The 26,686-nt window shown below is 31.1% G+C and overlaps 1 protein-coding gene across 2 annotated transcripts in view; it reads left to right on the forward strand.

The window, feature by feature from the left end:
• The window catches only part of LOC145248318 (uncharacterized), a 167,789-nt gene that overhangs the window by 109,980 nt on the left and 31,123 nt on the right, over positions 1-26,686 (forward strand). For both annotated transcript variants that reach the window (XM_080110226.1, XM_080110225.1), the window contains exons 4-8: positions 3,878-4,031; positions 9,070-9,176; positions 19,264-19,411; positions 22,100-22,209; positions 25,472-25,622. In XM_080110226.1, coding sequence (XP_079966352.1) covers positions 3,878-4,031; positions 9,070-9,176; positions 19,264-19,411; positions 22,100-22,209; positions 25,472-25,622 — 670 coding nt within the window. The remainder of the gene's footprint in view (positions 1-3,877; positions 4,032-9,069; positions 9,177-19,263; positions 19,412-22,099; positions 22,210-25,471; positions 25,623-26,686) is intronic.

The following is a 26,686-nucleotide window of genomic DNA, read 5'->3' on the forward strand; positions in this document are numbered from 1 at the left end:
TACCAGTAGAAGATTTGAGAACCCCTAAAGAACGAAACAAAGAACAAATCCTAACATACGTCTCCACACACAACACAAACAACCCTGAACTTTTCACAGAGATAACGAAAAACCTCGTCCTACTTAACCAAAACAGCAAACTAAACAATTTCCTTAAAACAACAAAAATAATAAAAAGCAAACGCCAACCCAAAAACCTAAAACGCATTCTTACCTCATCCAAACTCAATCAAGACACAACAAAAGGAGTCACAAAATGCAACAAACAACGATGTGGAGTCTGCAACATAATATTAGAGGGAAACACATACACATTTGCGAACCCCATACAAACATTCAAAATTAAAAAAAAACCTAGATTGCACCTCAAAAAACGTAACCTATGTAATAAAATGTCCAGCATGCGATAAATCCTACATAGGCGCTACAAAAAACCTTAGTAATAGAGTAGCCCTACACCGATCCAACATCAAAATCGCGGAAAATAGACACCTACATGTATCACAACATATACACGCATGCAGTGGAGGCAGATTCGAGATAATGCCCATCTTCCAAACTGACAACTACTTCTACTTGCTAACTCAAGAAAAAAATTTCATAACAAAGTTTAACCCCGCCTTAAACGTCTCTCCATAATTATACACATAAATAGGCAAAACACAAAATACACTTACACGCATGCATGCTTGGGTAGGTGTGCACCCTCACACACGAAACAACAAAAAAGCACAATAAGGCACACGCACACTTTCGCAGGTGCGCGCGCCCATACCCAGTACAGTACCATTTCTCTTAACTAAACAAACAACTAGAAATTAAACGTATGCATGTGTATGTGCGCGCGTGTGTGCGTGTGTATATGTGTATGTGCGTGGGTGTACACATATGATTGTGTATGCGTGTGTGTATAATTATATATCATCTGTTATCTATGCTACATCTTGTTTGTATGTATACGTGCACTTATGTTTGGGTGACCGAATCCATGTATGCATATGTGCATGGATTGGAAAGGAAACTTCAACCAATATATACATAAGGTGGGATGTATGAATATGTATGTGTGTGTGGGATTGTGAGTGCATGTGCTCATATATATATATATATATGGGTGGATGAGTGTATACACATCCGTATGTATGTGTGTGTATGTATGTATATATACATATGTATGCACATGTATGAGTGGGTAAATGTGTTCGTGTGAATATGGATATACGCGTATGTGTGAGCCCCTGCATATGTCTGTGTATGTGCATGTGTGTGTGTATGTGTATGTGCCTACATAGTATGTGGATGTTTGTGAGTGTATGTGCACATACATATATGTGTGTACATATATGTGTGTATGTGCGTGTATGTGTGTGTATATATATCTTCTACCTATTATTCTCCATCTTACTTGTGTGTGCGTGTGGGTGCGTGTACATATGTCTGAATGATTAAGCGCATATATACATGCGTGTTTTGGTAGGGGGGAAAAAGTGTATATATATATATATATATATATATATATATATATATAAAATAAAAAATAAAAAAATAAAAATAATTGTTAGCGGTGGATGTATGCGAGTACGTGTGTGAGTGTGTAGGTGGGTATGTATATGTGTATATATGTATGCTCCTACATATATTTCTATGTATGTACGTGTGTGTATGTGTGTGTGCCTGTGTGCGTGTGCATGTGTACGTGTACATGAATATATATGTATGCGTATGGGATTGTGTGTGAGTGTATGCTATACATGGGGAAAGAAAGTCTTTAAAAAAGAACCCTAAAGAAGCCATAAAAACCTTCACCATATGGACTAAAAAACACTCTTTGAAACTAACTTTGACCGGTCACAGTGAAACACTTACAGTTGGAGACAGAACGTCTAAACACTGAACACACGCATCGCACCACTATGAAAAACATATTTAATATCAGCGGAGGCATATCCACAAACTCCCATTTTAAAGAAAAACTTTTTACGAAAATATCTGAAGAGAGCACACCCTAAGCTCGAAACGCGTTATAAAAATATTTTAAAATAAAAATATGATGAAAACCTTTAAAAAAAACCCACAATTGTTGATGGCTACACTCTTTTAAATATATATATATATATATATATATATATATATATATATATATATATATATATATATGACACGGTTCAAGACTCCAAGCATAGTTTTTGGACACAATTGCCATTTTAGGTCAATTTTCAAAACAGATAATGTATAAGTGTTATACCATTTTTCTAAACCAAAATTTCACGAGGAATCCAATAAAACAAAAACGAATACAAAATTTTCATGGGAAACCATGTTTTCAAGCAATTCTTTCATGACGGCCGGAATCGCACTTCCCGTTTTTTTGTCCCAAGGACCGTATCCTGCAGATTGCGAAACTATTTAAGAAAATTACTCAAAACCTATCAATCATAAGTGTTAGGCCATCTTTCTTAACCAGAATTTTGTGAGGGTATTCCTTGACTTCAAACAATACGATGGAGCTGTGAAATGTTACTTCTATACATCCAACCTATACTGCCTACCATGGCATATAAATCATTCACAAGGGAAACCCTCAAAGCAAAAATGAAGGGTGAGTCACTTAGCTTTCAACCCTGTTGGAGGGAATAGTTGTGGAAACCTATCAGAAGTGATATGACCACTTTGTTAGCACATAATTTGGTATCAACTGTGAAAAATACTGCTGGGGGACAAATTTGGAGAAAAAAATATTACTGTAAAAAAAAAATGTACGTCTTCAATTTGGCCAAAATCAAAAATTCCTGATATACAAGTTGTTCAGATTGATATTAGTGACAAGTTGTATAGTAGGGATTTTTGTTTTTTCGAAAATTGAAGGCAGGTTTTTTTTTTTACAGAAAAAATTATTTTCGGCTTCACTTTTCACCCGGTCAAACAAAACGTGCAATATTTTGGGAACCGCTAGGCGGTTGCTGCTGTTCTAAAGCTTAAATGAAAGCTAACTGATCAAGGTTACTGAGAAATGACCATAGGGACAGTGTTTGCTTCGTTTGTCATCATTTTAGAGGGATCTTTGCCAAAAAGACGCATTTTTTGACCAAAATCGGGAAAAAATTGTCACAGCCTGTAATTGAGGAGAATGGGTAAAATTCGAAGAGAGTTCTATGAGCAGCGTTTTGTTTTGCACAAATGCAATTTTATACTATTGTTGAACGAAAATGATTATTTACTTCCCTTAGTTTCATGTCTAAAAGGGATTTTTGGCTCTTCTTTGTGGTGAGGTAACAAAAATTGTCACTAAAATATCTCCATTTTAGGCCTTTTTTTCAGTTATATCGTTTTTTTCCGGTTGAAAACAGGTATATTAACCATATAAATTTAGTTTTGCCTCACATATCACAAGAATAGCTTTGTAGATCATTGTGTGACTGATCAGTGATTTTTGACTTCAATTGTCCCAAAACTATGCTTGGAGACTTAAAACGTGTCATATATATATATATATATATATATATATATATATATATATATATATATATATATATATATATATATATAATTTTATTTTACTTCGCAATATTATATCGAAGGAATATACTTATTTCTAACACTTTGTCGTAGATAAACTATTAATAAATGAAATGTTTTTGTACATCCACGACTTTTTAACTGTCTTTAACTTTCTAACAACCTGCCAAAGTAACACACAGAGAATTTTAGCAACTCCTCACGAGCACCGAGAATTAATTAAATTTCTCTTGTTATATGTTACATAATAACTGAATGTAAGGTTTGATAATATGAAGGAAAACTTTCTTTTCCCTCTTGCATAAAAAATTGTCAGTTAAATATCATTTAAATAAATTAAATTGTTTCCTTTTAATCTCAGGTAAGGATGTTATACGCATGACAAGAATATCTCCCCAATCGGCGTTAACCATGTCTTGTCCATTTGATACGAGTATCCGCTTGGTAAAAGCGACACATGGCAACAGAGTAGAAAACTGTGTTTACAAAACTGTGTTTCAATTCATTCAGGACAGGTAAGTTAACATTGAATGCTAACATTTTTTCTACAAAACATAATACCATTCCATTTTAGTATACTTTTCAAATAGCTATATGTTATGACTCGCAATAAGCCACAAAAAAAAACAGAACAACGGAATAGAGTTTAAACAATGTATTACTGGAACAACAACGTAGAAAGGTTACAACTGAAAAGAGTAGTAAATGTCACCGAGCAGGCGAGGGTCGCTCTGGTGTTTAATCCACACCTGGGATCAAAAGGTCTATGGTTTATATAATGGATAGAACAGTCCATTTGGAGGGTGATTTCCCCACAACACTATACTAATAAATTTCAAAAAATATTAATAAATTAAAAAAGTACTAACAAATTAAAAGAAAATATTGTTATGGCGTTAAATGGTAATGAACGAAAGGAACACAGGATTTTAGGAACGAAACTTGTATTCACATATATTACAGGCAAAGTGAGTTGAGTAATACCATACCTCAACGGTAGGGCGTTTGCACACGACCTGCTTGGCCGCGTGCCAATCTCAGACTACCGGGCACCGATACCGGAAGTGACGTCACCAGAGGAAGTGACGCCATGAGATAGTCTATTAATCCCATGGTGGGGCGTCTCCAACAAATACCAATAAATTTAAAAGAAATACTAATAAATTAAAAAATACTAATAAATTTAAAAAATACTAATAAATTAAAAAGTACTAATAAATTAAAAAATAATAATAAATTAAAAAATAATAATAAATTAAAAATATTAATAAATTAAAAAATACTTATAAATTAAAAAATACTTATAAATTAAAAAATACTAATAAATAAAAAATAATAAAAAGATAATAATAAAAATAATAATAAATTAAAAATACTAATAAATAGAAAATACTAATAAATTAAAAAAATACTAATAAATAAAAAAATACTAATAAAGATACTAATAAATTAAAAAATACTAATAAATTAAAAAATACTAATAAAAATACGAATGAATTTAAAAAATACTAATAAATTCAAAAATACTAATAAATAAAAAAATACTAATAAAAATACTAATTAATTAAAAAATACTAATAAAGAAAAAATACTAATAGAGAAAAAATACTAATAAAATATACAAATAAATTTAAAAACATACTCCACATCATTCGGGAAAGGAGTGAGAGGGTCTTATTAACACCTGTTTTTTTTTTTACTTCACAATAAAACAAAATTTTCATCAATAAAAACGATTTATTTATGTATATATTTATAGGTATGGCCATAATAAAGGCGGAATTTCGACCTCCATAACAACAAAATAACAGTAAAAACTTGTAAAATAAAATTGATTCACTATAATTTTTGCAGTATTCTGAAAGATTCTTTAAAAAAAATTCATGTTTTTCTTTTTTATACTCTCCATAAAACCGATGAATTTTCAAAAAATTTTCCCCAAAGCTAAAAACGAGAAAATTGGAACCACATGTTATTTCTGTTTATTTACAAAACCGAATGTTTCTTATTATTTATTATTATTTCTACATATTTTGACGCAAACAATGAAAACAACGTGATTTTTAAAATTCTCTCAAAAATCAAATAATTGATTAATTTCATTATTTAAAAAAAAAGGCCGAAATATATATAAGCTGAAATAAAATAATATACAAAAAAAAAAAAAAAATCTCATATTTTACCCCCCCCCCTCAACGCGATCTAATCCGATTTTTTTTGAGTGGGGAATTTACATCTTGGTTTTTCTACATATTAAAATACATGATAAAATAAAATATATTTAATTTGGGTCATAAACGTTGCCGATTTATACGATTTTAATCGTTTTTCGAAAAAAAAAAGTTTCAAAATATATTTAAATTATTTAAGTTTAACGCAATTAAAAAGTTATTAATTACATTTGACAGACTTTACTGTAATTTCAAAAGATTTCCGAAATTATTTCACTTTTTTAATGATTGGATTTTTCAAGATTCGCGAAAAAAAAACTGTGGAAGATTGCCTCTTAAACCATTTTATGAATAAACAGACAATTTTACTGTTAATAATTAAAATTTTATAAATCGATTCCGTTTTTGAGTAGTGAATAATTAAAAAATATATTTAGAAATCGAACGTGAATAATTTGTTCTGTGGAAGCCCAATCTTTTCACACGTTGTTGATAAAAATCGTAGCGCTACTCGTTTCTTTTGTCAGAACATAAATATAATTTCAAAAACAAGTAACTGAAACAATTATGATTTAAGAGTTAATTAAATTTCTTTGTGCACGGCATGTTTTATAAAAAAATGAAGCGGAATTTAATAAAAAGTAATTAAAATATTACTTTTGTCTGGCCACAAATAATGATCTGGAAAATTAATATTAAAGGAAATTCTGTCAGTTAACGGGCTCCATATCAAACCGGAAGTTAATTGTTTCAGATGTTTTTGGTTTAAAATGTGATTTTTTTTTTCTGGGTATCCTACTTATATATGTCTTTTCATAATATTTCAAGCCAAAGATAAGACTTTTACTGTTATATTTCACTTGAATAATGATTGTACAAAACTTTAAAAAGATATAATATATATTTGTACTAAGTTTTTTCCTCCAGTGTTTGATGAGACCTGTTTTCGTATATATGCGACGCCATGTTAACTTGTTATATTTTCTTTTTATGTTTTCATTATTTTGTGACGTCAAATCAAATTTCATCCGTTTTATTCAGTGTAAAATAAACAATGTTTATATGCGATTTAAACTCTGATCGTTCCTCTTCAATATAAAAATTACGATGAATTAATTTTATTTTTATGGTTTTTACTTGTACTTTTTGTTATGGAGGTTGAAAATTAGTGTCATATCTATATTTTTATATTTAAGGAAAAAGATGGAGTTGAGAAATTTAAGTACGATGACCTCTTATAGTGATGGAGGAATAGCTTAGACAATTATAAGGTAAAGTGACAAGAATGACCACAGACTCCACCCTCTCCACTCTTTCTTGTGATTAATTTATTTTCGAGTCATTGTCACAATTTTCTGAAATAAATACATTTTTCAAAGTGTAGTATGATGCCTAACTCCTCACTTTTATAATTTAGCTTCTCCAAATCGTATTTATGTTGAAAGACCATTCATTCCCAAACCACACCCTATTTTTTTTGCTCTCACTGAAGTTCAACTCCCATTTAGAGATTGTCTTGCCTATTTTTTTTTTTTACTTGTAAGCAAATCGGAAAACAGTGGGGAGTTTATTCTCGGTAAGGGTCTAAGGGATCTTACCAACGTGTTCATGATTTTATTTGTTTTTGCTTTTTTATTTTGTTTGATTGGGTTGGTGATGTTGTTATTGTCCCACACCCCATACTTTTCTAATGAAATTCTAAAAAATGTTATCTATTACATAAATCTCAGTCGTCTGCGTGTTTATGTGTTTGAGTGTGTTTGTGTGTTTGTATGTCCTCTAAAAACTTTTGTTATCCGGATAGGACAGGCATGAACCTGGTATCGTTAGAAAAAAGCGAACTCCCGGACACACATGAAATAAAAAAAATTAGGAAAAAAAATCGTCAATTATTTCATGTACAAAATGTTTTGTTTGAAGGAAAGATTCGGTAAAAAATCTTGGTTTCGACGTTGTTAGTTAATCGTGCATACGCACGGTTGTTTCGTTGTTTTATTTCATAAAGCTAAATTTGGAACGTTATAACATCTGTGTCGTTTTGGTCCAAACCTGGTACGAACTTAACTTTTGCAAGTTCGCGTCTACTATGCGGCATTTTTTCTTTTAATAACGTTTTCTCACTCCTTTTAAAATTCTTCTTTTAATAACGTTTTCTCACTCCTTTTAAAATTCTTCTTTTAATAACGTTTTCTCACTCCTTTTAAAATTCTTCTTTTAATAACGTTTTCTCACTCCTTTTAAAATTCTTCTTTTAATAACGTTTTCTCACTCCTTTTAAAATTCTTCTTTTAATAACGTTTTCTCACTCCTTTTAAAATTCTTCTTTTAATAACGTTTTCTCACTCCTTTTAAAATTCTTCTTTTAATAACGTTTTCTCACTCCTTTTAAAATTCTTCTTTTAATAACGTTTTCTCACTCCTTTTAAAATTCTTCTTTTAATAACGTTTTCTCACTCCTTTTAAAATTCTTCTTTTAATAACGTTTTCTCACTCCTTTTAAAATTCTTCTTTTAATAACGTTTTCTCACTCCTTTTAAAATTCTTCTTTTAATAACGTTTTCTCACTCCCTTTAAAATTCTTCTTTTAATAACGTTTTCTCACTCCTTTTAAAATTCTTCTTTTAATAACGTTTTCTCACTCCTTTTAAAATTCTTCTTTTAATAACGTTTTCTCACTCCTTTTAAAATTCTTCTTTTAATAACGTTTTCTCACTCCTTTTAAAATTCTTCTTTTAATAACGTTTTCTCACTCCTTTTAAAATTCTTCTTTTAATAACGTTTTCTCACTCCTTTTAAAATTCTTCTTTTAATAACGTTTTCTCACTCCTTTTAAAATTCTTCTTTTAATAACGTTTTCTCACTCCTTTTAAAATTCTTCTTTTAATAACGTTTTCTCACTCCTTTTAAAATTCTTCTTTTAATAACGTTTTCTCACTCCTTTTAAAATTCTTCTTTTAATAACGTTTTCTCACTCCTTTTAAAATTCTTCTTTTAATAACGTTTTCTCACTCCTTTTAAAATTCTTCTTTTAATAACGTTTTCTCACTCCTTTTAAAATTCTCAACTTTCTTACGCGCGCCCACCATGCAGCATTTGTTCTTTTAATAAAACGATAAGATGGCACCCAAGTACCGTTTTTTATTTAACCTTATTTTACAACCGGGCAACGCCGGACACCTCCCGCTAGATTGTAAATAAATTTCATTTCAAGTAGAGTAATCCATAGGGTGCTGAATACACACATGGCTACGTCTTATGAGTGAAATTGAGCACATTGGAACTCTTTAGAAGTCGTCTGACGTTTACGTAATCAACAAACTTATCTCGTTGTAGTATGTAATCCTGCTTCAATTTGTCTTTTTTTTTTCATGTTTCTCTGCAGTTGTCGTTATAAGAAAATGTGTACCGTTGCGATGAATTCGATACCTGACGTACGCGCGTGTCACGAATTCAGCAAAACAGTGGAAATTGATTACATGTGTCAAAACTGTAAGTTCAAATTTATAACGGCATTTCGTTAACGTTTCTTTTTTTCTTTTTTAATTTTTGTATTTTGATGCTTATGTCAGCTCTTGGATAGTGCCGAGTATCCTATCTTTTTTGTGTTATATATATATATATATATATATATATATATATATATATATATATATATATATGCGTGTTGAGCACTATAATAACGCAGGATTTTCCTACACATAAGCAATGGAAAAAATCAACTTCAACACCTCGCTTAAGAACATTCCAACCACAAACAAATGGAATTACCAACTCATCCTTACAATGAAAATAGAGGATCTACTTCAAAGAATGAGATGGAAAGCGCATGTTTTCGTCAACAACTCAGCAAATGAAGGCCATAAGAACTACTATGGTTTTAAAAGCCAGGAATCAGCACCTCACGTGGAACAATTGGATCACTTCGAGGCGGATCTTGCAAAGATGGTCAGGAATATTACCTTCCACGAAAGGAAAAATAACTTCCCAAAGGAGATAGATAAAATAGTGAAAAAAATCCAAAACACAAAGGAAATTCTTGTCAAGGCGGATAAAACACACAATTTTTATAAGCTAAGCAGACCTGAATACCTTAAATTATTGGAAAAAATATTACTAGTCATTATAAGAAGGCAAATATCGATTTGGTGGGAAATATAAACTCTGACAGCAAATCTATCACTGACAAACTCGATATTAGCAATAGAGTCAATAAACTAGCAAACAACAAGCATACATCCTCTTAAAGGACCATAAACATGACTTTAACAATAAACCAATCACTAGGCTGATCAACCCAACTAGACCAGAGATAGGTAGAATCAGTAAAAAACTCGTAGAAAGAATTAACCTCCAAATCAAGAGCACGTATAATCTTAACCGATGAATCAATATGGCTGAAGCTATTAGCTGGTTCTCAAGAATACAAAACAAAGATAGATATGCCTTCATACAATTTGATATTGCTAACTGAACCTTCGTAATGGGGTGAGGGGTTAAACTCAAACACACAAAAAGGATTATAATTTCAGAAAGTATTTCCACTCCCGTTGCGCCTACTCTCCTGCCCGATCTGGAATCGCTCAGCACCGAGAAATGAAGCTCGTTTTGTAGTTTCCAGCTTCACGCGCATACGAGATTATGTAAGAACGCACGTAATAAAATGCTGACCGCCATCTTTGTTTTTCCTTTTCTCAGTCTGAACTCACTCGCTGAGTACCCACGGTAAGCCTTGTTTTTCTTAGCTTCTAACCACACTAACTACTACCCATCTATCACTAAAAAGCTGTTCAATGACGCAATGGAATTTGCCTCTCTTCTCACTGATATCTGCAAGGATGAAATTGACATTATAAATAAATGCAGAAACACGGTCCTAATTAGTGTGAACGAGCAATGGATTAAAAATCAAGCGGGACCCTTTGACGTTCCGATGGGCTCCCTTGACTCTGCAGAAATTACAGATTTAGTGGGACTATACATCCTATATAACCTTACTAAGAACATTGAGGTTGACACGATCGGCCTCTATAGAGACGATGGCCTTCTTTTCGTAGAAAATACCGACGGCCCCAAATGTGAAAGAATCAAAAAAATTATCATAAAAGAATTCAATAGAATTAACCTTAAAGTTGAAATTACCACGAACATTCCTAGATGTCACACTCAACCTAAACAAAGGAATTTAGGAACCCTATAGGAAAGAGAACAGTAACCCTTTATATGTCCACCCCTTCTCTAACCATCCTAAAGCTATAATTAAACATATACCCAGGTCCATTAGTAGAAGAATTAGCTCAAACTCCTCACCCAAAGAAATATTCAATAAACACAAAGATTTTTACAACAAAGCCCTAGTTAACAGTGGATATAAGGAAACCAAATTAGAATATATAGAACCCTCAAGTAATACACCCACATCTAGAAAAAACCCGTAAAAGGAAAATCATTTGCTTCACTCCTCCGTTCAACCAAATAGTCAAAACCAACTTGGGTAGAAAATTCATTAATCTCATTAAACTATATCCCCCCCCCCCAGCAACATGCTCCACAAAATATTCAACAAAAACACCATCAAACTGAGCTACAGTTGCGGCAATAACTTAGAAAAGGTAGTAAAAAACCACAATTTTACGCAACGACACAGAACACAATTTAGGGAACAGGGTAACAAAAACGTGCAACTGGAATAATAAATCCAAATACCCCCTTTAGGGAAAATTTCTCACAACCTCTGTAATTTATCAAGCAAATATTAGGGCCAAGGAAGACCCCACCACTTACAAATCCTACATCGGCAAAACTAATAATACCTTTAAACAGAGATACACAGGTCACAAAAGCTCTTTCCTAAACCCAAATTACAGAGATAAGACATCATTAGCTACATACTACAATGATCTAACGAGTAAAAATTTGAGACCTATTGTTGACTGGCACATCCTAAAAAAAAAGCAAAAATTTGCCAGTCACTAAATTCACCTTGCCTTCTTTGCTTAAATGCAAAATATTTATAAAAAAATTTAAGGATAGAGATAAACTCTTAAATAAGAAACAAGAAACCTCCATAAATTGCAGACATTACAAATCACATCTGCTCTCTCACTTGCGAATTACTCCCCAATATATTCAACTCCAACACGACCCATATGCAATATCCGACAGTTGAACACCTACACACTCTAACCTCCTCAAGTCCAACATTCACAAAATCCAAAACTACACTTTTCCTGAGTAAAACCATAAAAAAGGCTAAATTTAACCATCATAAGTTTATAAATGACATATATCCTGAATTTTGAAATTACCACCATTAAAAAAGTTTTTAATAAATTTACTAATACAAAATTAATGAATCAACATCAAATGAACAAATGAAAGAGAAATCAATATTGGGGAAATCCAAAAGAAACAAGCTATTAAATGATGCTACCTTCTCTTCTTCTTTTCTTATTCCATCTTCCTTCTTCCCCATTCCATCTCCCCCTACCACTCTCCTTCCTTTCTCTTTTTTACGCCTCTAACCTCCCTTCCCTCCCTTCAACCGTTCACTGGAAGCCCAGACAACATTCAACAGACCCGAGTAAATTCCTAACCTCTTCTCAGATATAAGCATACTAAATTGAAATAAACTTTAAAAAAAAGAAGAGAATTTTATGACATACTGACCCTTGAAAGTCTCAGACATGGACGAACGAGCGTCTCGCTTGTTAAAGATAACACATATATAGCCCTAGATTTAGAACCTAACCTCCTCAACCCACAAACTCTAACTCCTAACACCAACACAAAAATGAATAAAGTCACAGATAAATAAGTAAATAAAAAGATACGAAAATGAATAAACTAACAAATTCGCACCAAACTCTGTTCTTCATACTCATGATAAAAAAAAACCTCTTTTGCTGAGGATAGATTTTCGCTCTTCATTTAGAAATCCGTTTTCGAAAATAAGGGTTGCTGCCTAATGAGGTCTCTAGTTAGTAAATATTAGTAGAGCGAAACATGCTCATGACTGTGTAGCAACAAACTACTGCTTATGTAAAGACAAATGTAACCTGCTCTACTTCTGTATTGAGCACTATTGTATGAACCTCGTTATATTACACTGGTTACCCTACATTTGGAAAATAGCAACCTCTAATTATATATATATATATATATATATATATATATATATATATATATATATATATATATATATATATATATACTTGATGATTGAAACGTCTTGTTAGATGAGTGCCACTCCCTCAGTCACTGAAAGTCCATGAAAATGACTTTTTTAGTCCTGTCAGCGAATTCACACACTCAAGCAGACATAACACTGAAGACGGTCATCGGTATACATACATATATATATATATATATATATATATATATATATATATATATATATATATATATATATATATACATACACGTATACATATATACACATACATACCTATAAACATACACACATATATACATGTATACATACATACATACATACACAATGCATAATACGCATACATACACATACATATACATACACACATGCATACATACACATATACATACATATACATACACACATATATATACACACATATACAAATACATACACACATATACATATACACAATAATATACGTACACATGATGATTGCTGCATCTTTCCAGATGATCGCCGTCACACTGAGTTCTTCCAATCTTGCCGTCCATGCCATCTCAGATGACTCTGCACCCCTGCCGCAGATTTGCACATCCTGAAGCAGATGTGACACACAAATTGAGCAATTTCCATCGAGTTGACTTCCTCTGGATGTTGAAGGGTATTCCTATGAACAATCACATGTCTTCTCAGACCAGCAGTAGACTTGCAAACTTTACTGCCTGTCAAACAGATCATTTGGTCTGTACTAATAGGTGCAAAGTTGACCTGAACAGGAGTTTTGTGCGACTTAAGGTGGTTGACGTCGCCAGCTTTTGACAAAAGCACTCGTTCACAAGTGTCGCATTTCCAGCTCTGTGTATCATGGTTGAGACCATCAATAAAACCTTTGTGAAGCTTTCGCTTCAGATTACTGTGGGCCTGCTTTCTTTTCTCTAGAGCATCACAACTCTCACGTACAAGCTTTCTCCACTTCGGCCTTTGCAGAGTAAGTATACGTACACATATATGCATATATACATACATATACATACACATACCTACATATACATACACATACATATATATGCATTTATACACACATATACATACATATACCTACATATACATACACATACATATATATGCTTTTATACACATACATATATATGCATATATACACATACATATACATTCACACACAAACATTTATATACATATATACATACATACACACATAAACATATATACACATACATATATACATACATATCCACAGATATACATACATATACATACACATGTACATATATAAACATACATACATACATACATACATACATACATACATATACTGATAGCAGATCAATTATTACATCTTCCAGCATTTCACGTCTACACACGATACAACTTTTCCATCGCCACAGGACTATTTTTGATAGACAACTGTCTTAGGGAGTATCTATACAAAGATTATATATATATATATATATATATATATATATATATATATATATATATATATATATATATATATATATATATATATGATGGACTATCACATTGATTTCGATATATGTTCCCCCACCACAACTCAAGTTTTTCAGAAATCCGCACAGATGATTTGTTTATAGGGGTGCAAATTTTGTGAAGAACCAACCACACTTTTTGTTACAATTGCTAATATTCATCGGTGCAATGGCTGCCAAAAGACAAAGCATGCAGTAGACTTCAGGTTTTATATCAGAGCTTTCCTTCTAGATACTGGTGAATTTCAAAAATGCAATCTGGACGCGAGGACATATTTAAAACTCGATTTAAAATTTGGAAAAAATGCGACAGATACGTATGCTTTTGAACCATATTGCATGAATCGAGCATCAGTTTTTACTTAGCATAAGAGATTCAAGGAAGGCAGGGTATCTGTGGTGGATGATAAGAGGTGTGGGAGGAGTAAAGAATGCTACAGTTTTGCTTTCGGTTTCGATTCTACCTGATGGCACCCAAATACTTTTTTTTTACTTTTGAAATCATGACTCTATAATAATATATACGAAATCTGGACAAATTAAAATATCGTATTTAAGCGTATTTTACACCCGGGCAAAGCCAGGGCCAGTAGTGTATATATATATATATATATATATATATATATATATATATATATATATATATATATATATATATATATATATATATATATATATATATACTAGCAAAAGTACCCGTCGTTGACTGGGTTCAAAAACAGGCTACAGTAAATGGACTCTGATTTATGAAAGTATGATAGGTTATGAAAAAGAAGGGTTGTAAAGAGATAGCCTCGAATTTGGTGGTATCAAAACCAAAGCAAAATATGATGAAAGTAAAAATAAATTAGATAAACCCCATAATTTATTATACCATACCTGTTCACACTGAAACACTTATCACAATATTCTGTGGATCTACATTAAAAAACCTTATGAAACTTTAGACATATTTCCATTCTATGGAGGTCAGGCGCGAACGAACACCCCATACTTTTATTATACCATATTTCTTCAAACTGAAACATAATCATCAAAGTATACTTACGCAGAAAAATATGAAAAGTCTTTATTAAAGTTTGTGCCTATTTCCATTCTATGGAGACCAGGCGCGAACGCAGACCCCACAATTTTATTATACCATCCGTATTTAAGTTGAAACACACTTATCAAAGTATTCTTATGTACATCTATATAAAAAAAAATCCTTGTAAACTTTTTTTTTTTCATTTTTTATTTCCATACTTTGGGGACCAGGCGCGAACGCAGACCCCACAATTTTTATGAACCATCGTTCTGCCAGATCAACCATACCCATTCCTGATCCTTGATACATCTTCTATCATTATATGTAATCAGGTTTTTTAAAATAGTCAACCATATAGGAGCCTATTCGTGACCACACACACGCACACACAAAGACGTTCAGCTTATATATATATATATATATATATATATATATATATATATATATATATATATATATATATATATATATATATATATATATATATATATTTCATAGTCACGTGGTAGCTTGTTACAAGTTAGGCGAGCGAACTTTTTTTTCTATATTAAATATATTTTATACATATACACCCACCCACACATACACACACACACACGCACACATATATCCGAAATTCGTCCCAAAGATTTCAAAAAGTTTCGGCTGCACTCATAATTAATATTATTTATCTGATTATTTATCTTATACAATTTCGAGACTATTCGGAGATTGGAGAAGATAAAAAGGAAAATTGTAAAACAAAATAACTCCCTGCTATTCAATAATATTTGTCTAAATATATATACATACATACATACATATATATATATATATATATATATATATATATATATATATATATATATATATATATGTATGTATGTATATATATACGTATATAAATATATGTGTATATATATTTACACATATATATATTTATATATATATTTTATATATATATATTTATATATATATATTTATATATATATATTTATATATATATATATATTTATATATATATATATTTATATATATATATATTTATATATATATATATTTATATATATATATTTATATATATATTTATATATATATTTATATATATATTTATATATATTTATATGTATCTCTTTCTCTCTCTCTCTCTGTATATATATATATATATATATATATATATATATATATATATATATATATATATATACAGTAATTTATAAAATATATATGGCGATTAAGCTACACTGAATATTCCGCGTTTCATCCACTCTAGGACTCTTCAAGCTTAAAGTTTACGCATAAATCTATACTTTCGTATATTAATTTTATGTGAACAAATTAAGTAGTTATATATATATCTATATATATTTATATGTATATATTTATATCTATATATATATATATTTTTATATATATACATTTATATATATATATATATCTCTATATATTTATATTTATGTATATTTATATATATATTTATATATATATATCTATGTATTTATATATGTATTTATATATATATTTATATGTATTTATATTTTATATATTTATATATATATATTTATATATATATTTATATATATATTTATATATATTTATTTATATATTATATATATATGCATTTATATATATATATATATATATATATATATATATATATATATATATATATATAAATGTATATATATTTATATAAAATAAAATAAAAATTACAATTAAATTTACCAAAATGATCCAAGATGGTAAAACTAAAGTATATTATAAATATTTAGGAATTAATATTTATAAAGTAATCTCAACCAGATGTAAAAGCTCGATAAAACCAAATAGGAGATAGAGCTTATAATAAGAGCAAATAGTTAATAAAACATGTTAAAAATGTTTAAAAAAATACGTTGAAAGAGTTTTAAAAAATATTTGATCTGAAAAGGAAAAAAACTTAATAAGTGGATAGTCCTTAATCCGCGGAGTTTCGAAGAAATACTTTCCTTCTCATCAGAGGTTAGGAATTACAAAATGCGGGGTCGGATTTCGTATACAAAAGTATTTGATGAAACTGCAAGTAAGTTAAGGATCTTACTTGATAACAAAAAGTGAAACAGAGGGAGTATGGTGAAGAAATAGGTGATTTCACGTGAATGGATAGTCTGGTGAAAGGTAAAGTATCCAATGACGGTAAAATCCAAAAATGTAAATCCAAGAAAGTTAATTAAATTTCCATTCGTACAAGTAAAATCCAAGTGTTTTTAAACATGTTTTATTAACTATTTGCTGTTGTATATATATATATATATATATATATATATATATATATATATATATATATATATATATATATATATACATATATATATATATATATATATATACATATATATATATATATATATATATATATATTTATATAATATAAAATAAAAATTACAATTAAATTTACCAAAATAATCCAAGATGGTAAAATTAAAGTATATTATAAATATTAAAGAATTAATATTTATAAAATTATCTCAGCCAGATATAAAAGCTCGATAAAACCAAATAGGAAATAGAGCTTATAATATGAGCAAACAGTTAATAAAATATTTTAAAAAACACTTTGAAATTAGTTAAAAACATATTTAATCTGAAAATGAAACACTAGATAAATGCATAGTCCTTAATCCGCGGAGTTTCGAAGAAATACTTTCCTTCTCATCAGAGGGTAGGAATTAGCAAAATACGGGATCGGATTTTGCATGCATTCTCTTCTTTTTTTCTCTCTCCCTTTTTTTCTCTCCTTTTTTTCTCTCTCCCTTTTTTTTCTCTCCTTTTTTTCGCTCTCCCTTTTTTTCTCTCCTTTTTTTCTCTCTCCTTTTTTTCTTCCCTGATATTTCTTATTTATATTTATGTCTCGGAAGTAGTGTGAAAAGCATATCTTATTTTTCTTTTATTAATATTATTGGAATCTTTTTTCCTTGTACACATTTTTGTGAATTATACCATGGATTTCTGCCTTTGGATTATTATGGACCATCTTCTTCCAATTACGGGATTTCCTTGGATTTTACTTGTACAAATGGAAATTCTTTTAACTTTCTTGAAGTTTTACATTTGGATTTTACCGTCACTGGATTTTTTATCTTCCACCAGACTATCCATTCATGTGTAATCACCTTTTTCTTCACCATATTCCCCCTGCTTCACTTTTTTTGTTTTCAAGTAAGATCTTTGACTTACTTGTTGTTTCATCAAATACTTCTGCATGCAAAATCCGATCCCGTATTTTGCTAATTCCTACCCTCTGATGAGAAGGAAAGTATTTCTTCGAAACTCCGCGGATTAAGGACCATCCATTTATCTAGTGTTTCTTTTTCAGATTAAATATGTTTTTAACTCATTTCAAAGTGTTTTTTTAACATATTTTATTAACTGTTTGCTCATATTTATATAATATATATATATATATATATATATATATATATAAATATATATATATATATATATATATATTTATATAGTTATATAATATATATATATATATTTATATATTTATAAAATATATATATATATTTATATATTTATATAACATATATATATTTATATATTTATATAATATATATATATTTATATAATATATATATATATTTATATATTTATATAATATTTATATATTTATATATTCCACGTTTAGGGAAAACTCATGAATTAAAACGAGGTTATTAGCAGTGCTCAATAAAAAAGAGCCAAATGTAATATTTTATTTATATAGACAAATATTATATAGTCGCTACATTGAACATAAGCTTTATTATGTCGCCTGACGAAGACTTTTGGTTCTTGCCAACCAATTGTCTGAAACATTAGTATGTTCAGTGAAGTGAGTATGTAATGTTTGTCTATATAAATAAATAAATATATCTTTTTCTACAGATACAGTGAATGTGGTTTCAGCTGTAAAAGGTGAATCCTTGACCATCCGATGCCCGTCTGATTACATGATTGATATCCAATCTGCAAACTATACTAGTGGAACCGGACAATGCTTTGACCCTTTGGCTGAACTGACGGTCATCGACAAGTAAGTCTAATGTGACTCAGAATCGCACTAGCGAGGTGATGTTGTCTAAGTGGTTAAAAACACAGACTGACAACCTAGGTGTGCCAAGTTTGAATCCAGTTTATTCCGCAGAAATACGTTTATTTATATTTTTTAGTCTTATTCACTCCAAACATGGCATATAGCTACTCGGACGCAATGACCTACTATTTAAGACCATATCTGCAAGAAACCAGAAGAGAATTCCAAAGTCTAGCAGTCTGAGGGAAGAAACTATTAGAATCGAAAGCTTTCTGGCGTTGCAGATATTGATGGTGTGAGCCTCTAAGAAAGCAACCCCTGTAATAGATGTATATCAGAAGCAGAGATGCGTCATTGAATTCCTTGCAAAAGTGTATTAAGAATGGTGGTGACTATGTGGAAAAATAAATTCAGGAGCACAAAGGGTTACTCGTTTTAATGGTACCACTTCCGTTTTCATAGCACTTCAACTATTTTAGTAAAAAAAAAAATAGAAGCCTTTACTTTTGGAACGACACTCATAACAATGACAAATGGCTGGCAGTGATCTAAATTGAGATGAAGTTTGAATAAAAGATGCTGTACATCCCACAATAGGTTATCTGATTTGTATGAAGAACCTATGGAACATATAAGTTGACTTCCATCCAATGAAACAGAAAATTAAGGATGAAGATAGAATGGTTCCTTGAGCAACAACTTTTTTCTTTTTTACTCCAAACAAGGCGTATGGCCATTTGGATTTAAGTGGCTTCTATTAAGGACCGTGTTTACAGAGGACTATGGGAAGTTTAGCAGCAAGATGCATGTTAGTACAGTCAGAGAAGCAGGAAACAGGGAGAGAATTCCAAAGTCTACCAATTCGAGGAAAGAAACAATTAGAGTAGAAGGCTTTCTGGCATCTAGGGACCTCTACAGTGAAGGGGTGAGGTTTTGATGTTTGGGTTAGTCAGTATTATTTACATCAAGGGAGCATGAGTGCTATGAGTTCATCGGAGCACATTCCGTTATAATACTTGTAAAAAAGGCGCAGCAATGAGATAGGGGTTGGAGCTTCGTTGATAATGCGGATTGGACTCTGTCCAAAAGGGAGATACTAGTGTTACATGATCCAGCCTAGATGTGTCAACAATACTCCGTGCATGTGCAAATGTTGGCTTTGTGCTTTGTAGAGATATAGGATACTGTCAGGTGTAAGTAGTTTTCTAGCCCGGTAAAGGGAGCCTACATTCTTTGCAGCAGCCTTGGCAATGTCTTCAATGTATTTGTTCCAACTCATGTTACCTGTGAATGTTAATTCGAGGAGTGTGAATGAAGAGCTTTTGGGTAGCATATAATTAATCATGGTAATCAGTGGTTGAGAAGGTTTCTTGTTATTGTTAAAGGAAAGAAGCTTAGTCTTAGCAGCAGTAAATGTTACCATTCATTTATGTCCCCATTCAGCCACAGACTAGAAACCATTCTCTAAGACCCTAGTCATGGCCTTAAATATGTGCATATTCGTTTTCCTCTCGTGTCTATTACAGAGCGTGGTGTCATCAGCAAATATACTCATCTCGGAGACAATTTTATCAGGGAAGTCGTTTATTAATATCAGGAATAAGAAAGGTTCAAGGATCGACTCTTGAGGCACACTCGCACTTTTATCATGTTGTTTGGGTGTACAGTTTTATCACCACACAAGTAGTAGGGCCCGGCGTATAAAATCAATAGTAGGTTCTTTGATAACACAGGGGCACGTTCAAAATGAATATTTCTCTTTAGAGCACAATCATGAATCATGATATTTGACGTTTGCATTTTAAATTTTAATTCAAGCCATTATATAAAACGATTTCATAAAATCAACAGCAAATTCTCTACAGTGCAATTTAGACTACAATGTATTGTGGACATTGTCACTGTGAAGAGGCATATGAAGCTTCATCCCAATACACTGTGGTGGGTTCCCAATCAGCGCAAACAATCAATCAATTTGATTGAAAAATGATCAATTTCATTGATTTCGATGACAATAAAAGTATTGGAAGTGTGGAACATTCATTGATCCTCTTTCAATCCCGGGCAACGTCGGATTACCCTGCTAGTTTAAATCTAAGACCATGTGCTTCTAAGTTTCATTATAAATTGTTTTTTTTTTTTTAAACTTTACTTCTATTAAGGAACACTCATCCCTAACGTGAATACCACGTGACCAACGCACCGTTTCGACATTTGAAAATACTACTGTGAAAAACAACAAACGGACTTGTACTTACTGATTCTCTGCTCCAACAACAACATAGCAAAAAAAAAAAAAAAAAAGGAAAAAAATGAAAGAAATACTGAGGATGAAGTTTGACTTCGAAATATATTTATCAATTTTAAACAAAAATAAATATCTGTTCATTTTCGTAATAATGCGTTGTTTTGGCTTCAAACGTATCGAATACGTATTTTATTTTACTCAAACTCAAGCAATGCTTCTATCAAGGAACACACCCCCTGTTTTTTTTTTTAATTTATTTTCTTTTAGTTACTATATTTTCCTCTGATTATTTTATCATTTGTTCATGATACTTTTTGGTTTAAATCACTCTTAAGAGATTTTTTAATCGATATTTATGTTTTTATTGATACGATGTTTTTTACTTGTAGATGTTTTTTACTTGTAGATGTTTTTTACTTGTAGATGTTTTTTACTTGTAGATGTTCCACGAAAAATAGCTGCATTTTCCGGAACGATGTTTCACATCACTTCATGAATCTTTGCTTCAAAGGACAAAGACGACTCGAAGTGGCATATACTTGTGTTAAAGGTTCAAATATATTTCTATATATATTTTTTTAGAAAACTGAAAAATGTTACAAAAATTATATTATTGCTTTTATTTCACGCCAACAATCAGCTTTTTTGTAACAAGATGTTATTCATGTTTTGACGTTATTGAAAGGCGTTTTTATTTTCACGTAAAATATTTATTTGGTTCGAAAAACCAGTAATATTGAGTGCTACCAGAGAACAAGAAAAAATGGCCGCCATGTCTCTTTACATCTTTGAAGTCTCGATAATCACTTCAAAATAAGAAATAAAACAAAATGATGGCAGAAACCTACCCAATCAATGTCACGGTAACATTGGGTTTGTATTACTGTACACATAGATTCGAAAAAGTTGTCAAAAAACAAATATATAACAAATAAATGTTATCAAAGGCAAGATAAGTTACTTTTCTACCAAACTGGATACATTTTTTGTGTTTTTATTCAATGTAACATATTTATTCAGCTCGAAAAACATACAGTGTTTACCGATGTATTCGAAAATTTAAGATGGCGTTTCACACTCTCTTTAACACCGTAAGTATGGAAAAAGGTGTTATAAATAAAAAACTATACAAAATACTATTAAAAACCCGCCGAATATATGTCAACCTATGTCACAGTAACATATTGAGCGAGTTTTTAACAGTATTTTATCCGGTTTTTTATTTATAACATCTTTTCCCACACTTACCGTGTTAAAGAGAGAATAAGACGACATCTTGAATGTTCCAATACATCGGTAAACACTGTATGTTTTTCGAGCTGAATAAACATGTTACATTGAATAAAAACACGAAAAATATATCCAGTTTGGTAGAAAAGTAACTTATCTTGCCTTTGATAACATTTATTTGTTATATATTTGTTTTTTGACAGCCTTTTCGAATCTATGTGTACAGTAATACAAACCCGTAACATTTATCAGGGGGAGAGGGATTCTACCACTATTTTGTTTTATTTCTTATTTTAACGTCTTTGTCGAGACTTCAAAAACATTGCGGCCATTTTCTTCTTCTTCGGTAGCGTTCAATATTACTTGTTTTTCGAACCGAATAAACATTTTAAGTTACATAAAAACGCTAAAACCTTATCCAGGTAGGTAGAAAAGTAACTTATCTTGCCTTTGATAACATTTATTTGCTATATATTTGTTTTCTTTTGTCAACTTTTTCGAATCTTTGTATCCAGTAATACAAAACCCACATAAGTTTTTAATCCAAAAATTATTCTTTAGTGTTTACGTTGAATTGATTTTTTTTATTTTAAATTTTTCTGAAAAAATATTTCAGAGCCAAGACTAAAAAAAATATTTTGATTATAACACTTTTTTTATTAAAAATAAAACCATTCCGAAAGAAGAATCATTTCAAAGAGTATAAAAATGAAACTAGAATTACGTGAGAAGTCTCGATAATCACTTCAAAATAAGAAATAAAACAAAATGATGGCAGAAACCCACCCAATCAATGTCACGGTAACATTAATCAGGGGGAGGGGGGTTCTACCACTATTTTGTTTTATTTCTTATTTTAACGTCTTTGTCGAGACTTCAAAAACATTGCGGCCATTTTCTTCTTCTTCGGTAGCGTTCAATATTACTTGTTTTTCGAATGGAATAAACATTTTAAATTACATAAAAACACTAAAACCTTATCCAGGTAGGTAGAAAAGTAACTTATCTTGCCTTTGATAACATTTATTTGCTATATATTTGTTTTCTTTTGTCAACTTTTTCGAATCTTTGTATCCAGTAATACAAAACCCACATAAGTTTTTAATCTAAAAATTATTCTTTAGTGTTTACGTTGAATTGATTTTTTTTTATTTTAAATTTTTCTGAAAAAATATTTCAGAGCCAAGACTAAAAAAATATTTTGATTATAACACGTTTTTTATTAAAAATAAAACCATTCCGAAAGAAGAATCATTTCAAAGAGTATAAAAATGAAACTAGAATTACGTAAGAAGGGAATCTTTCTCGTTATACACTAGAAATACTTGGCAAAACGTTTGCTAAACAAATAGCAGAAGTCGAAAAAACAAAAACAAAAAACAAACTTGTTTTATTTAAAACTAGTTGTAACCGGCGTTGTCCGGTATTAAGCGTACCGTTAAATTCCTTAAAAAAAAAAGAAGAAAAATGGAAAGAAACTGAGATATATGCATGCGAGTATTATGTTTTTTCTAAACATGTCACTTCTTGTAAGTAAAAAATAAAAGTACTCGAGCTGAGATCGAAACCAAAACCCAAAGATAACGTGTCACGTATGATAACCATTAGACCAGCTTGACACAGTCTTTAAAAAGTGTTTTCAACCTACTTATTCTTAACATAATGTGAACTATTTGCACATGCACAGTTGTGAAACAGTTGACAAACAGATAAAAATCTGATCACTCCACCCCCACCCCACCCCCCACGTACCAAGATTTAATTTTGACTCCTGAGCTGCCCTTTTTCTAGATAAAAATGGATTAAAAGTTTTTAACATGTCTGAATACTCTATATACCAAATTTCAAGTCTGTAAATCAAAAATTCGTGGGCTATATAGGTTGAGAAGTGCCCCTCCCACACATGCTCACTTTTATAGATATACTAGAAGATGTAGCCGGCGTTGCCCGGTATTAAACGTAACATTTAATTCCTAAAAAAAAAAAAAATTGAGACATGATCATGCGAGTATTATGTTTCTTTTTTTCAAAACGTACACTTCTTGTAAATACAAAAAATACTCGAGCTGAGAGCAAAACCAAAACCTAAAGACAGTGAGGTAAGTACGATAACCATTAGGCCTGCTTGACAGGATCTTTACAAAATATTTTCAAACTTAGTTATTCTTAACATAACGTAACCGATTCGTGCATGGGCAGTCATGAAACAGCAAATAGATAAAAATTTGACGACTCCCATGTACCAAATTTTAAATTATGACCCCTTAGATTCTGGATGGAAACTGATTATAAAGTTTTTCCATATATCTGAATACCATAAATACCAAATTTCAAGTCTGTAGATCAAAAATTTGAGTAGATAAGTTGAGAAGTGTCCTCATACACATTCTCACTTTTATAAATATATATATAGATGCCTCGAAATAAAGACGAAACGTTGATGAACAAATAACACGGTTTGTTCCTTTTTATTTCTCTATAGACATATGTATATAAACTGAAAGATCCGTTTACGATTTTTATACGAGCTTAACTTGAATATTTCTGTTTCAAAAATCATTTCACCTTTTACAAATCTACAGTGAAAGACACCAAGAAGTTCCTTGTTTTCCAAGATGGTATGCTTGATCTGGCTTGTAGGAGGGGCCAGATCATTCAGATAGTATCTGCCAAGTATGGAAACGACGACCTGGATTGCTGGAGCATAATGAGCCAAAAAAGACTGAATGAAGAGTACGTATGGCTAAAATAATCTGCGTTAGATGTGGCCAAAGCGAGTTTGTGGATTTTTAAAAAATGTTCCCAGAAATACGAGGTGCCTTCAATAAGTTTCCAGACTTTTTTCATATAGATACTTTTACTAATAGTGAACACATGAAACCCTAATCCCCTTCAAAGTAATCTCCTCCAGCTGCAATGAACTTGTTGTACCAGTTTTAACAACTTCTGGAATACCCCATGGAAGTCCTCTTATGTGATCGTATCAATGACTCTTGTCACAGCCTTTTTCATCTCTTCAGTTGAAACTATTCCATGCAGTAAAGCAATGGTTCCCAACCGTCGTGCCGTGGCACATCAGTGTACTGCAGAATAATTACTGGTGTTCTGCAAAGAAGTTATATGACGGGCCTTTAATAAGTTTCCAGACTTTTTTTCATATGGGAACTTTTATTGATAGTACACACATGAAACTCTAGTCTCCTTCAAAGTAATCTCCTCTGGCTACAATGCACTGTACCGTTCCAACAACTTCTGGAAGGTCCCGTGGAAGTCCTTCTGCTGTGAGCATGTCAGTGATCCTCATCACAGCCTCTTTCATCCCCTCAATTGTCTCATAATGACAGCCTCTAAGGTTTTCCTTAAACTTTGGAAATAACCAAAAGTCACAGGAAGCAAGTTCTGTGTAAGGAACAATCTTGATGCCTATCTTGGTCAAATAGTCTATGACAAGGATGGAGCACCTTTGGGACAAACTTTGTGCAAATCGTCCGCATTTTCGGTTCTTCATGTACAGTTCCAACACTGACATCAAACTGTGCACACAATGGACCTTATCCATGAAATTCTTTATTTGGCTAATCAACTCTAGTGATCTGACTTCCTTACTCTTCCCGCACCTATCATCATCCCTCACAGACTTCCTGCCTTCCTTGAATCTCTTACGCTACTCAAAAACTGATGCTCGATTCATGCAAGATGCCCCAAAGCAGTCTGAAGCATTTCATACGTTGTTGTTGCATTTTTTTCAAAGTTTAAAACAGAATTTCATTGCATATCGTTCTTTTAAAGTGTCCTGA

The sequence above is a fragment of the Euprymna scolopes genome, chromosome 26, assembly GCF_053919585.1.
Source record: "Euprymna scolopes isolate OS-2025 chromosome 26, ASM5391958v1, whole genome shotgun sequence".
In the NCBI taxonomy this organism is placed as follows: domain Eukaryota; kingdom Metazoa; phylum Mollusca; class Cephalopoda; order Sepiida; family Sepiolidae; genus Euprymna; species Euprymna scolopes.